This window comes from Amphibalanus amphitrite, unplaced genomic scaffold (genome assembly GCF_019059575.1).
Source record: "Amphibalanus amphitrite isolate SeventyFive unplaced genomic scaffold, NRLGWU_Aamphi_draft 001496F_arrow, whole genome shotgun sequence".
Taxonomy (NCBI): domain Eukaryota; kingdom Metazoa; phylum Arthropoda; class Thecostraca; order Balanomorpha; family Balanidae; genus Amphibalanus; species Amphibalanus amphitrite.
The window spans coordinates 12,131-26,279 of record NW_024882989.1 but is presented as its reverse complement, the minus strand read 5'-3'; the positions used below and the strand labels follow the sequence as shown (position 1 = coordinate 26,279).

General features: G+C 48.9%; 1 protein-coding gene across 1 annotated transcript in view; it reads right to left on the bottom strand.

The window, feature by feature from the left end:
* LOC122373442 (adenylyl cyclase 78C-like) overlaps nucleotides 1-12,215 on the bottom strand; it is a 90,860-nt gene extending 78,645 nt beyond the window's left edge. The window contains exon 1 of the mRNA XM_043351510.1: nucleotides 12,041-12,215. Within this exon, the coding sequence (XP_043207445.1) occupies nucleotides 12,041-12,143 (103 nt within the window). The 5' untranslated portion in view covers nucleotides 12,144-12,215. The remainder of the gene's footprint in view (nucleotides 1-12,040) is intronic.
* Between the last annotated feature and the right edge of the window lie 1,934 nt (nucleotides 12,216-14,149).

Below are 14,149 nucleotides of genomic sequence, written 5' to 3'. Positions count from 1 at the left end.
GCGGGCGACCGTTTTTTTTTCGAGGCGTTTGCGGTTGGCGGCGGGCGGGCGTTCGATGCGGGCGGTTTTCATTTTTTGCGGCGTTTGCGGTTGGCGGCGGGCGGGCGCGCGATGCGGGCGGCTTTTATTTTTTGCGGCGTTTGTGGTGTTGTTTGCGGTTGGAGGCGGTCGCTTTTTATTTTTGCGGCGTTTGCGGTTGGCGGCGGGCGGGCGTGTTTTTTTTTTTAATACTTAAATGTCCAAACTTTTGGATCCGTAGTGCTCCTCGAAAAGCCACACCCACCTATTACACAATTTAATAAAGTAACTATCAAACTCAACCCTACTTATATAAACATAAAAGTTTTGACAACCAAACTAATGGCCCCATCTCCAGTATCTATCCAAACGTAAAGTTATCGCGTAAACCTGTATTCTAGTCGGATATATTATAAAAGAGAAGTTGTCGGTCTGTCTGTAACAACCAAAAAGCGTCATCCACATCTGGGTGTCTTGCGCCGGAACGGCGCCATGTAGCAGCGTGCAATTTGGCAGGCACCAAGCGTGGTCAAATCGAACAATCGTATTAAAATCTGGGTGCGATCCGACCAGGGGTGCGTCTCTGGCAGGGTCGCGAGCACGAGCCACGCTCGCCATTGGTTTAGCACGGGGCGCGAAAAATGGCGATATCGGCCAAAATCGGTCCGACGCGTGTCCCTTTCCGGGCCTATATCTTGACGACCGGTGGTCACAGCGACACGCGGTTGCCACCGATCGATAGAGGAGAGATAAAGCTAGCGTATTGATATGGTTTCGTAGCGTAGCACGCGTCACGTGCAAATCAGGACCAATTGTTGTGAAAAAATGACCGATTTCGTGCCTCGTGGAGGAAAAAGCGGTGCCGTTTGAAAACGGTTTGACCGAATGAAATCGGTGTGGTACCATTTTTTAGGTAATTGCACGTGTGATACAATGAATGAAAAGAAAAAGTGATTGTTGCTACCACTTCCTTAATAATGAGAAATTTATTTGAAAATTTGATGCGCGCCGAGTGCGCTGTCCTTTACAACATCATAACGTATCGAAAACGTTGAAAATTGACCATAAAACACACATATTCGGATAGCGCATTCTTTTGTGACCAATATCCACACAAAACATTATCAAAAAGTCAATAAACTTCCGTGAAAATGACTCAGGCATACCATCGTGTTTTGTTAACGTTAGACATATTTTCCGATGAAATCCGATCGATGGCTTATAGCCGGCATGTCATTAAACATTTGACCATCAGTCAGCACGGCATAGGCTACAAGGCACCGCCCGCTTAGGGATATCGCCAAACCCTTGAAAATTGTACTTCCATATAACTCAGCCGTTTCTGTGCCGATTGCGCTGAAACTTGGACTGTCGGCAGACAGGGCGCTCACCAAGCGATGTAGGGTCATGTGTCACAGGTGGGGTGGACTCATGCACGTGCGCACGTGAGGGGGTCTGCTTCTACATCTGATGAATCCCTGGGTCGATTTAACGCAAATTGTGTACACTGTTAGGAACAATTTAGACTGGTGGCTCACATAAGTCATCTGGAGTTTATTAAGCGCGTGCGCACGTGCAGGGGCCCATTTATACATATCTCAAGACCAGGTAGGACGATAGCACTCAAATTTGGTAAAACTCCTCGGTCAAGTATGAGTAGGGCATGAGTATGCCGGGTATAGGTAGGATACGGTATGGCAAGGGTAGGGTATGGGTAGGGTAGGGTAGGGTACGTATGGGTAGGGTAAGGTAGTGTATAGGATAGAGATAGGTTTGAGTATGGGAAGGGTATGGTAAAGTATGGGTATGGTAAGGTATAGGGTAGAGGTAGGTTTGCCGTTTGGGTAGAGTAGGGTAAAGTTGGGTATGGTAGAGTATAAGGTAAACGTAGGGTAGGGTATGGGTAGGGTATGGGTAGGACTAGGGTATGGGTAGGTTATGTATATTGGTAGGGTAGGGTAGGGCGTTTTGCGGCTTTTTCGATTGGCGGCGGTTAGGCGTGCGATGCGGGCGGTTTCCTTTGTTGCGGCGTTTGCGGCGTTTCGCGGTTGGCGGCGGGCAGGCGTGCGATGCGGGCGTTTTTTGCGGCGGTGTTTGCGTTTTTGCGGTGTTTGCGTTTGTCGGCGGGCGGCCGTTTTTTTGCGGCGTTTTGCGGTTGGCGGCGGGCAGGCGTGCGATGCGGGCGTTTTTTTGCGGCGGTGTTTGTGTTTGGCGGCGGGCGGGCGGGCGATGCGGGCGGTTTTGATTTGTTTGCGGCGTTTTTGCGTTTTTTGCGGTTTGCGACGGGGGGCGATTTTTTATTTGTTTTAATTGATTGTGACGTTTGCGTTGGCGTTTCGGGCGTGCGTTTTGCGCGTTTTGCGTTTTGGGTCGGGCGGGCGCTTTTTCTTTCCATTTTACGGTGTTTGCGTTTGGGGCGAGCGGGCGCTTTTTTGTTTGTGTTTGGTGGCGGGCGGGCGATTTTTAGGCGTTTTCTGTTGGCGGTTAGCGTGCGTGCGATGCGGATGGTTTTTAGGCGTTTTTGCGTTTTTTGCGTTGGGCGGGCGATTGTTTATTTTTTGCGACGTTTGCATCGGCATTTCGGGCGAGCTTTTGGCGCATTTTGCGGTTTTAGCGTTCGGCGGCGAGCGGCCGTTTTTTTTCGAGGCGTTGGCGGTTGGCGGCGGGCGGGATGCGATGCGGGCGGTTTTCATTTTTGCGGCGTTTGCGGTTGGCGGCGGGCGGGAGCGCGATGTGGGCGGTTTTTATTTTTTTGCGGCGTTTGCGGTGTTGTTTGCGGTTGGAGGCGGTCGTTTTTTATTTTTGCGGCGTCTGCGGTTGGCGGCGGGCGGGCGTGTTTTTTTTTTTAATAATTCAAAGTCCAAACTTTTGGATCCGTAGTGCTCCTCCAAAAGCCATGCCTACCTACAATACATTTAAATAAAATAACTATCAAACTCAACCCTACTTATATAAACATACAAACCAAACTAATGGCCCCATCAACAATATCTATCCAAACGTACAGTTATCGCGTAAACCTGTATTCTAGTCGGATATATTATAAAAGAGAAGTTGTCTGTGTGTCACAAACGAAAAGTGTCATCGACATCTGGGTGTCTTGCGCCGGAACGGCGCCATGTAGGAGCGTGAAATTTGGCAGGCACCAAGCGTGGTCAAATCGAACGATCGTATTAAAATTTGGGCGCAATCCGACCAGGGGTGTGTCTCTGGCAGGGTCAAGAGCACGAGGCACGCTCGCCATTGGTTTAACACGCGACGCGAAAAATGGCGATATCGGCCGAAATCGGTCCGACGCGTGCTCCTTTCCGGGCTTATATCTTGACGACCGGTGGTCACAGCGACACGCGGTTGCCACCGATCGATAGAGGAGAGATAAAGCTAGCGTATTGATATGGTTTTATAACGTTGGGCGCAGCACGTGCACATCAGGACCAATTGTTGTGAAAAAATGACCGATTTCGTGCCTCGTGGAGGAAAAATCGGTGCCGTTTGAAAACGGTTTGGCCGAATGAAATCGGTGTGGTACCATTTTTCAGGTAATTGCACGTGTGATGCAATGAATGAAAAGAAAAAGTGATTGTTGCTACCACTTCCTTAATAATGAGAAATTTATTTGAAAATTTGATGCGCGCCGAGTGCGCTGTCCTTTACAACATTATAACGTATCGAAAACGTTGAAAAATGACCATAAAACACACATATTCGGATAGCGCATTCTTTTGTGACCAATATCCACCCAAAATATTATCGAAAAGTCAATAAACTTCCGTAAAAATGACTCAGGCATACCATCGTGTTTTGTTAACGTTAGACATATTTTCCGATGAAATCCGATCGATGGCTTATAGCCGGCATGTCATTAAACATTTGACCATCAGTCAGCACGGCATAGGCTACAAGGCACCGCCCGCTTAGGGATATCGCCAAACCCTTGAAAATTGTACTTGCATATAACTCAGCCGTTTCTGGGCCGATTGCGCTGAAACTTGGACTGTCGCCAGGCAGGGCACTGACCAAGCGATGTAGGGTCATGTGTCACAGGTGGGATGGACTCATGCACGTGCGCACGTGAGGGGGTCCGCTTCTACATCTGATGAATCCCTGGGTCGATTTCACTCAAATTTTGTACACTTTTGGGGACAATTTAGATAGGTGGCTCACATAAGTCATCTGGAGTCTCAGTAAGCGCGTGCGCACGTGCAGGGGTCCATTTATATACATCAAGACCAGGTTAGACGATAGCACTCAAATTCGGTAAAACTCCTCGGTCAAGTATGAGTAGGGCATGAGTATGACGGGTATAGGTAGGGTGCGGTATGGGAAGGGTAGGGTATGGGTAGGGTAGGCTTTGTATAGGGTAGGGTAGGGTAAAATAGGGTAGGTTATTTTATGGGTAGGGTAGTGTATAGGATGGAGGTAGTGCTGGGTATGGGTAGGGTAGGGTAAAGTATAGGTATGGTAAGGTATAGGGTAGAGGTAGGTTTGCCGTTTGGGTAGGGTAGGATAGTTGGGTATGGTAAAGTAAAGTTGGGTATGGTATGGTATAAGGTAAACGTATGGTAGGGTATGGGTAGGGTATGGTTAGGACTAGGGTATGGGTTGGGTATGTATATTGGTAGGGTACGGTAGGGCCTCTTACGTCTTTTCCGATTGGCGGCGGATGGGCGTGCGATGCGGGCGGTTTCCTTTGTTGCGGCGTTTGCGGCGTTTTGCGGTTGGCGGCGGGCAGGCGTTCAATGCGGGCGGTTTTGCGGCGGTGTTTGCGTTTTTGCGGTGTTTGCTTTTTATCGGCGGGCGGCCGTTTTTTGCGGCGTTTTGCGGTTGGCGGCGGGCAGGCGTGCGATGCGGGCGTTTTTTTGCGGCGTTGTTTGCGTTTTTGCGGTGTTTGTTTTCGGCGGCGGGCGGGCGGATGATGCGGGCGGTTTTGATTTTTTGTGGCGTTTTTGCGTTTTTTTTTTGCGGTTTGCGGCGGGCGGGCGATTTTTTATTTGTTTTAATTTATTGCGACGTTTGCGTTGGCGTTTCGGGCGTGCGTTTTGCGCGTTTTGCGTTTGGGGGCGGGCGGGCGCTTTTTTCCTTTTTACGGTGTTTGCGTTCGGGCGAGCGGACGCTTTTTTGCGGTGTTTGCGTTTGGTGGCGGGCGGGCGATTTTTAGGCGTTTTCGGTTGGCGGTTAGCGTGCGTGCGATGCGAACGGTTTTACTTTTGCGGTGTTTTTGCGTTTTTTTGCGTCGGGCGGGCGATTCTTTATTTTTTTTTTGCGACGTTTGCGTCGGCATTTCGGGCGTGCCTTTGGCGCATTTTGCGGCATTTGCGTTTTGCGGCGGGCGGGCGGCGTTTCACAATTCAAAGTCCCAACATTCGGATCTCCATTGCTCCTCGAAAAGCCATACACACCTACTATACAGTTTAATGAAGAAACTACCAAACTCTACTTATTAAACCTAGAAGTTTTGACAACCAAACCGATAATCCCCTTAATATATCTCGAACCTATACAGTTATCGCGTAAACCTGTATTCTAGTCGGATATATTATAAAAGAGAAGTTGTCTGTGTGTCACAAACGAAAAGTGTCATCCACATCTGGGTGTCTTGCGCCGGAACGGCGCCATGTAGGAGCGTGAAATTTGGCAGTCGACAAGCGTGGTCAAATCGAACGATCGTATTAAAATTTGGGTGCGATCCGACCAGGGGTGCGTCTCTGGCGGCGTCGCGAGCAAGAGGCACGCTCGCCATTGGTTTAGCACGGGGCGCGAAAAACGGCGATATCGGCCGAAATCGGTCCGACGCGTGCTCCTTTCCGGGCTTATATCTTGACGACCGGTTGTCACAGCGACACTGGGTTGCCACCGATCGATAGAGTAGAGATAAAGCTAGCGTATTGATGTGGTTTTATAACGTTGGTCGCGTCACGTGCACATCAGGACCAATTGTTGTGAAAAAATGACCGATTTCGTGCCTCGTAGAGGAAAAATCGGTGCCATTTGAAAACGGTTTGACCGAATGAAATCGGTGTGGTACCATTTTTTAGGTAATTGCATGTGTGATACAATGAATGAAAAGAAAAAGTGATTGTTGCTACCACTTCCTTAATAATGAGAAATTTATTTGAAAATTTGATGCGCGCCGAGTGCGCTGTCCTTTACAACATCATACCGTATCGAAAACGTTGAAAATTGACCATAAAACACACATATTCGGATAGCGCATTCTTTTCTGATCAATATCCACCCAAAATATTATCAAAAAGTCAATAAACTTCCGTGAAAATGACTCAGGCATGCCACCGTGTTTCGTTAACGTTAGACATATTTTTCCGATGAAATCCGATCGATGGCTTATAGCCGGCATGTCATTTAGCATTTGACCATCAGTCAGCACGGCATAGGCTACAAGGCACCGCCCGCATAGGGATATCGCAAACCCTTGAAAATTGTACTAGCATATAACTCAGCCGTTTCTGGGCCGATTGCGCTGAAACTTGGACTGTCGGCAGGCAGGGCACTCACCAAGCGATGTAGGGTCATGTGTCACAGGTGGGGTGGACTCATGCACGTGCGCACGAGAGGGGGTCTGCTTCTACATCTGATGAATCCCTGGGTCGATTTCAATCAAATTTTGTACACTTTTGGGGACAATTTAGACAGGTGGCTGACATAAGTCATCTGGAGTTTATTAAGGGCGTGCGCACGTGCAGGGGCCCATTTATACATATCTCAAGAACAGGTCGGACGATAGCACTCAAATTTGGTAAAACTCTTCGGTCAAGTATGAGTAGGGCATGAGTATGCCGGGTATAGGTAGGATACGGTATGGCAAGGGTAGGGTATGGGTAGGGTAGGGTAGGGTACGTATGGGTAGGGTAGGGTAGTGTATAGGATAGAGATAGGTTTGAGTATGGGAAGGGTATGGTAAAGTATGGGTATGGTAAGGTATGTATAAGGTAGAGTTAGGTTTGCCGTTTGGGTAGAGTAGGATAAAGTTGGGTATGGTAGAGTATAAGGTAAACGTAGGGTATGGGTAGGGTATGAGTAGGACTAGGGTATGGGTAGGTTATGTATATTGGTAGGGTAGGGTAGGGCCTTTTGCGGCTTTTTCGATTGGCGGCGGTTAGGCGTGCGATGCGGGCGGTTTCCTTTGTTGCGGCGTTTGCGGCGTTTTGCGGTTGGCGGCGGGCAGGCGTGCGATGCGGGCGTTTTTTTGCGGCGGTGTTTGCGTTTTTGCGGTGTTTGCGTTTGTCGTCGGGCGGCCGTTTTTTGCGGCGTTTTGCGGCTGGCGGCGGGCAGGCGTGCGATGCGGGCGGTTTTTTTTGCGGCAGTGTTTATGTTTGGCGGCGGGCGGGCGGGCGATGCGGGCGGTTTTGATTTGTTTGCGGCGTTTTTGCGTTTTTTGCGGTTTGCGACGGGGGGCAATTTTTTATTTGTTTTAATTGATTGCGACGTTTGCGTTGGCGTTTCGGGCAAGCGTTTTGCGCGTTTTGCGTTTTGGGTCGGGCGAGCGCCGTTCGCGGTTGGCGGCGGGCGGGCGTGCGATGCGGGCGGTGTTCATTTTTGCGGCGTTTGCGGTTGGCGGCGGGCGGGCGCGCGATGCGGACGGTTTTTATTTTTTGCGGCGTTTGCGGTGTTATTTGCGGTTGGAGGCGATCGTTTTTTATTTTTGCGGCGTTTGCGGTTGGCGGCGGGCGGGCGTGTTTTTTTTTTAATCAATTCAATGGCCAAACTATTGGATCCGTAGTGCTCCTCGAAAAGCCATACCTACCTACTTACAATTAAATAAAGTAACTATAAAACTCAACCCTACCTATATAAGCATACAAGTTTTGACATCCAAACTAATGGCCCCATCAACAATATCTATCCAAACGTACAGTTATCGCGTAAACCTGTATTCTAGTCTATATTATGATTTATAAGTTGTCTGTACGACCGTGCCTGCGTCTGTCAGGACTTATGTGTCTTATTGCGCCTGAAAGGCGCCGCGTATCGACGTGAAATTTGGCATGCCCAATCTGTGGGCGTGGGCGGCCTTTGTATTAAAATTTAGGCGTGATCGGACCAGGGGTGCGCCGTCGGCACGTGCAAAAGGGTGCTCTCATAGGGATAGCATGGTGTCGGCGAGATCGGCGGTCGGCCGAAAATCGGGCCGACACGGCTCGCTTTCCGGCTTGATATCTCGGCAACGGGTGATTGCAGCGAGAAGCGGTTGCCACCAATTGATAGAGGAGAGATCGAACTAGCGTATTGATATGGATTTATAGCATAGCACGCGACACGTGCAAGGTAAAACCCCCGGTTGTGAAAAAATGACCGATTTCGTGCATTGTAGGAAGAAAATCGATGCCGCTGGAAAACAGTTTGACGGAATGAAATCGGTGTGGTGCCATTTTGCAGGCAAATGTACGTGTAATCAGAGGAAAGGAAATAAAAAGTGATGATCCGTACCATTTCCTTAATAATGAAAAATTAGTTTGAAAATTTGATTCGCGCGGAGCGCGTCGTCCTTTACAACATCAAAACGTATTGAAAACGCTGATCAATCGCTACGAAACCTACATATTCGGAAAGAGCATTCTTTTCTGACCAATATCCACCCAAAATATTATCGAAAAGTCAATAAACTTTCGTGAAAATGACTCAAACATACGACCGTGTTTTGTTAACGTTACAGGTATTTTTCGACAAAATCCGATCGATGGCTTCGGCAGGCAGGCCATTCGACTTTTCACAATAGCTATCAAAGCATGGGCTGCAATGCACCGCCCGCCAAGGGGAATTCCAAACACTGAAAATAAGCGCCTACCAGTAAACAGCACATTATTGCACTAGGAATAACTCAGCTACTACTGGGCCGATTGCGCTGAAACTTGGACTGTGAGTGGAGGGGGCACTCACCTGGCGATGCATGGTCGTTTGTCACAGGTAGGGTGGATCGACTGCACGTGCGCACGTGAGGGGTCCACTTATACATCTCAAGAACGGCTGGGCCGATTTCGCTCAAACTTTGTACACTGTTGGGGACAATTTAGAAAGGTGGCTGGCACAAGTCATTTGGAGTCTCAGCTAGCGCGTGCGCACGTGCAGTGGGCCAGTTTTATATCTCAAGAACGGCTGGGCCGATTGCGCTCAAATTTGGTACGTTACTTTAATCGAGTATGAGAAGGGTAACTATGTGTTATTAGTAAGGTAGGGTATGGGTAGGTTAGGGTAGGGTAGGGTGGGTTTGAGTTCGATAAAGGCAAACCATGAGAAAGGCTCTAACAACCCGCGACCAGCACCAGCATAACATGCCGTTCAAACAAATATCCAACTCCGACAAAATAAGACAAATAAAAATCATAAGTTCCCACACCCAAACTAATGCCCCCTCAAACGCATCCATCAAAACGCACAGTTATAGCGCAAAATATGCCATCTAGTTCTGACTGATTTATGGCTAAGTTTGGTGCAATATACAAGAGGCTACTGCATTAAACGCCCATCGATCGGCCGAAATTGCAGGCCAGCACGAGTCATTTTCACCGATTGTTAGTATCACTTGAAACTGCTGCACCCCATGCTCTGAATCTTCTCCGAGCTCCTTATAGATCTGCTACCACAGAATGGGATATAATGACGCATATATTGTGTGGACTAAAATACAGGCTCATTAACTGGCGTATTCGTAGCATCAAACGCGTAACAGTGAAAACGGCATTATCAATCAACTTCAGAGCATTGTGAATACCACAGGATAAGTTACAGCTGTAATCAATATGAGCCACTGCAAAATATTTGACAACTGTATAAGGTCTAATACATTATAGAATGACAGCTATGAAACTAAGCTCATTTACAGGTAATACCACAGGCTCTAACTAATGAATATCATTTTCAGCGTATCCAAAGTTCAAAGCGTTATTAAACCCACACATCACGCAAGTCATTACAACACTTCCATTTCAGCATATCGAGAAGCAATGAGCCTAAGCTCGCCCTATGCTACCCATGGGACAAAGCCGTAGCCCGTAGACATACTGAAGGACCGTGTCGAGACAACCCATGGAAAACGTGAGACTTCGGAGGATGATAGGCTGTCACTTTGCGCCTATGAGAGCTTCTCTTCCTCTTTTGTCATCGCACAAATAAACAAAATGAACAATGCGAGCCAATAAAAAGGCATATTTGTGCTCCGGTTTTCATTCTCTGAGGTATAAATAGGCACACCCTATCATTGCGAGTGAACACGTTGTTTGTGAATGCAGTCACATACGAACCTTTACGTAGTGCCTGTTGAATAGAAATAGTTATTGCATCCTAATTAAATTATGGCAGCCTGATTTGAAATTAACACCGAGCGCAAGCTAATTAGTAAAGCGGCACAACGCCAAAAACGACCATAGGCGGCGGAACGATTTGAGACAAGGGGGGGCACCAGCTCAAGGAGCCAAACCTAGGGTACCCCCAAATCCTGTTTTCTCATCGGATTTAGGCCACTTATTTTTCGTCACAGCCGTGGCACGATAATTTTTTTATTTTTTGTTTTTTTTTTTACTAAACGAAAATGGCAGTTCACCACCGTATGTGTCGTTAACTTTAAGCTGATCCTCAAGTACCTATGTGTTTGCCTCTTCCTTATTGTCGTTTGATAAATTAAATTTATCCTACATGTATCAAATTCCCAAGAAGCCATCGCAGTACTAATCAGTGGCGAATCCCAGGGGGGATGTCACATGGGTCATGACTTAGGGCCTGGGGTCACCACATGCCTGCCAGGAGCACCACAGGCCTGACAGCCGACAGGGGCACCACAGGCCTAGCAGGGGCACCACGGGCCTGTCAGTGGCACCACAGGCCTGTCAGGAGCACCATCGGCCTAGCAAAAGCACTACAGGTCTTCCAGGGGCACCACAGACCTGCCAGGGGCACCAGAGGCCTGCCAGGGGCACTATCGGCTTCGCAGGGGAACCACCGGCCTCGCAAGGGCACCATGGGCCCGTCAAGGGCACCACAAGCCTGTCGTTGGCACTTAAGAATTGTCAGGGGCACCACAAACCTGTCAAGGGCACCAGCGTTCTAACAGGGGCACCACAGGCTCGCCAGGGGCACCACAGATCTGCCAAGACCCAGGGACACCACAGGTCTAGAAAGGACACCACAGGCCTGTCAGGGGCACCACGGGCCTGTCAGGGCCCATGGGCACCTAAGTCATGTCAGGGCCCACCATAGGCTTGTCAGGGGGCAGGGTAGGTAGGTACCAAAGTCTTTCCAGGGGCACCAGCGGCCTAGCAGGGGCACCAGTCATCACATGACTAACCAAAAATAAAGAAAATAAAAAACTGAAAATAGGGCACCACCAAAATTAAGTGGCCGAAATCCGTTGAGGTTTTAATTTTGGGTATAGGTAGGGGCACCACTTCGATTCATGATCCTCCCCTTGGAGTTTTCCCGAATCCGCCCCTGGTACTAATGCATCAAATTTAAGGGGGGGGGCACCTTGCTATTGGTGCCCCCCTTGCAGAATCCAAGGGGGGGCACGGTGCCCCGGTGCCCCCCCCGTTCCGCCGCCTATGAAAACGACGTTGTGTATCTCAACACCATTAATAAGCTAATGTATAGCTTTAGGCTCCTGTCAAAAGTTACACGCAATATTTCCGACAAAGGTAAGAAAGCGCGGCAAAGAGGGCAAGCCCTGGGCTACGTATTTCAATTTCAGCGTTCACATAGCCTAGACCGAGCCGAGAGGCGTAAACTGAAATAATATCTCGCTGCAGACGGCAGCTTCTAGCTATGACTTTGAAATCGAACATGCACTCCAAGCCATCTCTCCGTATACTATAGAACAAGAACATCCGGTTCATATACCACAGCATAGACCGGCCAGTCGGGACATGTGTGGCGAACAGTCAGAGGACGGCGGTTTTCCCGGTACCGCAGTGGTAGCCAGTTCACAGTGTCCTCCAGATTTCCCCAGTCGAGCCCTGACTGCACGCCGTCACCGGCGCCTGCCCGTGCCAAGCCCAGTCTTTCTAGTCAAACATACCTGCAACATCGGCAGTGGCGTCCGTGAAGCTCATGCCTCCTCCGTCCTCGCGCGGCACGGCCGCGTTGTTGAGCTGCGTCGCCGTCTTGGACGCACCACGCATCGCCCGGCACGCGCTGCGGTGGCCCCCCGGCGTACCGGCGTGACCCACCACCGACTCTTTGTCACAAACACTGCCGGCGCTGCTCATAGCCGGCCAGCGCCGGCCGGCTCCTCCGGCGCCGCTCTGCCATCTGGCGGATGGTAGCGGAAACAGACCTGCCTGTGATGGTGGGCGGGAAGGACATAATCGACACCTGAAAGTTTGAACGTCATGCGTACCTATTGTTTAGGTATACAATCACTTCTATGATGTGTGTGTTTAGTGGTATGGCAGGCGCAGGGACCTGCAGTGGACGGCCAAAGTCCAGAGCGAATAGCGATGGAGCGACGCGACGGGGCTAGGTGTACCTACCTTGGGTATACCTACCTATCGTCTTTTTTCGCAGATGTTGGGCGGGCTCGATCCGCACGGATTGAGGACTCAACCTTGTCAGGATCATACTTTGTGGTTCAACTGAATGTTTTTGGTCTCCACCGGAACAACTGAAAATAGCATGGGCTGATGAGTGATGATGGACCTATCAAATATATAGGTACGGTATAGCCTGGCGAGTAAAGAACTCGCCTTTTATAGCAGACGTTCCAAGTTCCAACAGATAATAAAAAACGCAAAACAATTGGTACTTTTATTGACATTACTTACCCCGTTAGGCGTTAAATGTTTCTTTATTTGTTGATTCATAAATTTCAAGAGCACATTTTCGAATCGGGAGGTAATATAGCATTCGTGAATCAAGTACGAATGATATAATAGAGTAATAATAAATAAATGCGGTTGATGGAAAGTGCAACTCCAGAGCTCAGCGAGATTCCTGGAAGAGGGAAGCGGCCCGGGTCCGGCCTCTCGCGGGAGCTTGACAAGACGGGATCATTTCAGAGATGCGGCAGATTCTGCGACCGTAAATTGCGCCGCGCGGGGACTATCAAGTAAAATTACGGTGGAAAACACGTCCCCGAGCGACTTTGTGTTGTAACAAATTCAACTGGACCACCAGCGTCGACGGGGATTTTTAGTGAAGGGGACGTGTCTGCGAGGCTGTTCAGTGGTGCACTGAAATCAGTGAATGGAGCAAGCCTCACTGCACAAAACTCTTATTCTTTAGATTACCTATGCATCGGTCGCGGGGTAGAATTCGTCCACCACAAATATCGAACTGTATCATTTAAGCAGAACCATTTCCAACCCATCCGGCGTTTGTAAATTCAGGTCGCACACCACTACACAAATGACACTGAGCGCAGCCGGTTACACACAGCTGTGAATAGCGTGACCCCAGCCGCAGCCCGGGTGACCTCATTACTGAGAGGAGTATGTGGAATTTAGGTGATGGTGTGTGACCGATTTAGGAGGTGGGCACCCGCTAACACGGCTGCTGTCGCGGCGGGTTATACACACAGTTCGCGCGACAGTCACCGGCCACCCGAAACGAGGCCGAAGGTATAGCGCCGCTACAATAGCCGTTTTCCACGACGGGCTATCCGGCGAATGCACCTAATTTGACCAAATCTGCACCTAATCTGTTTTACAGCAAATACCTTCAGTGTTTTAATCGATGATGCTCTCTGATAATATGACAAAGTATAGGCATATAAGAAATAAGTGCAACTTTAGCTGATAGCTATACTACGAGACACACTGAACCTAATTTGACCAAATATGCACCTAATCTACACCAGATGTGCACCAAATGTGTACGAGATGGCCGTCGTGAAAACGGCTATTGAGAACCGTAACACCATTACCAACCAAGTCTGAGATGGAAACGGAGGACTGTGTTGGAAGTTATGCACTGAAACGGAGCACTGATCGAAATGGGGTTCAGTGATGATAACGAAAATATAAAAAAGAGAACGAAGCATTGCCATGTAAACGGGTGGAAAGATAGTGAAGATAAGGTAGGGGCACGGAATAACATGTTCAATTGTTCAAGACGGAACCATCGTAATACAAATCATAGAAACATGAATGGAAACGAAGGCACTGGATAACATGTAACTATAGCGTAA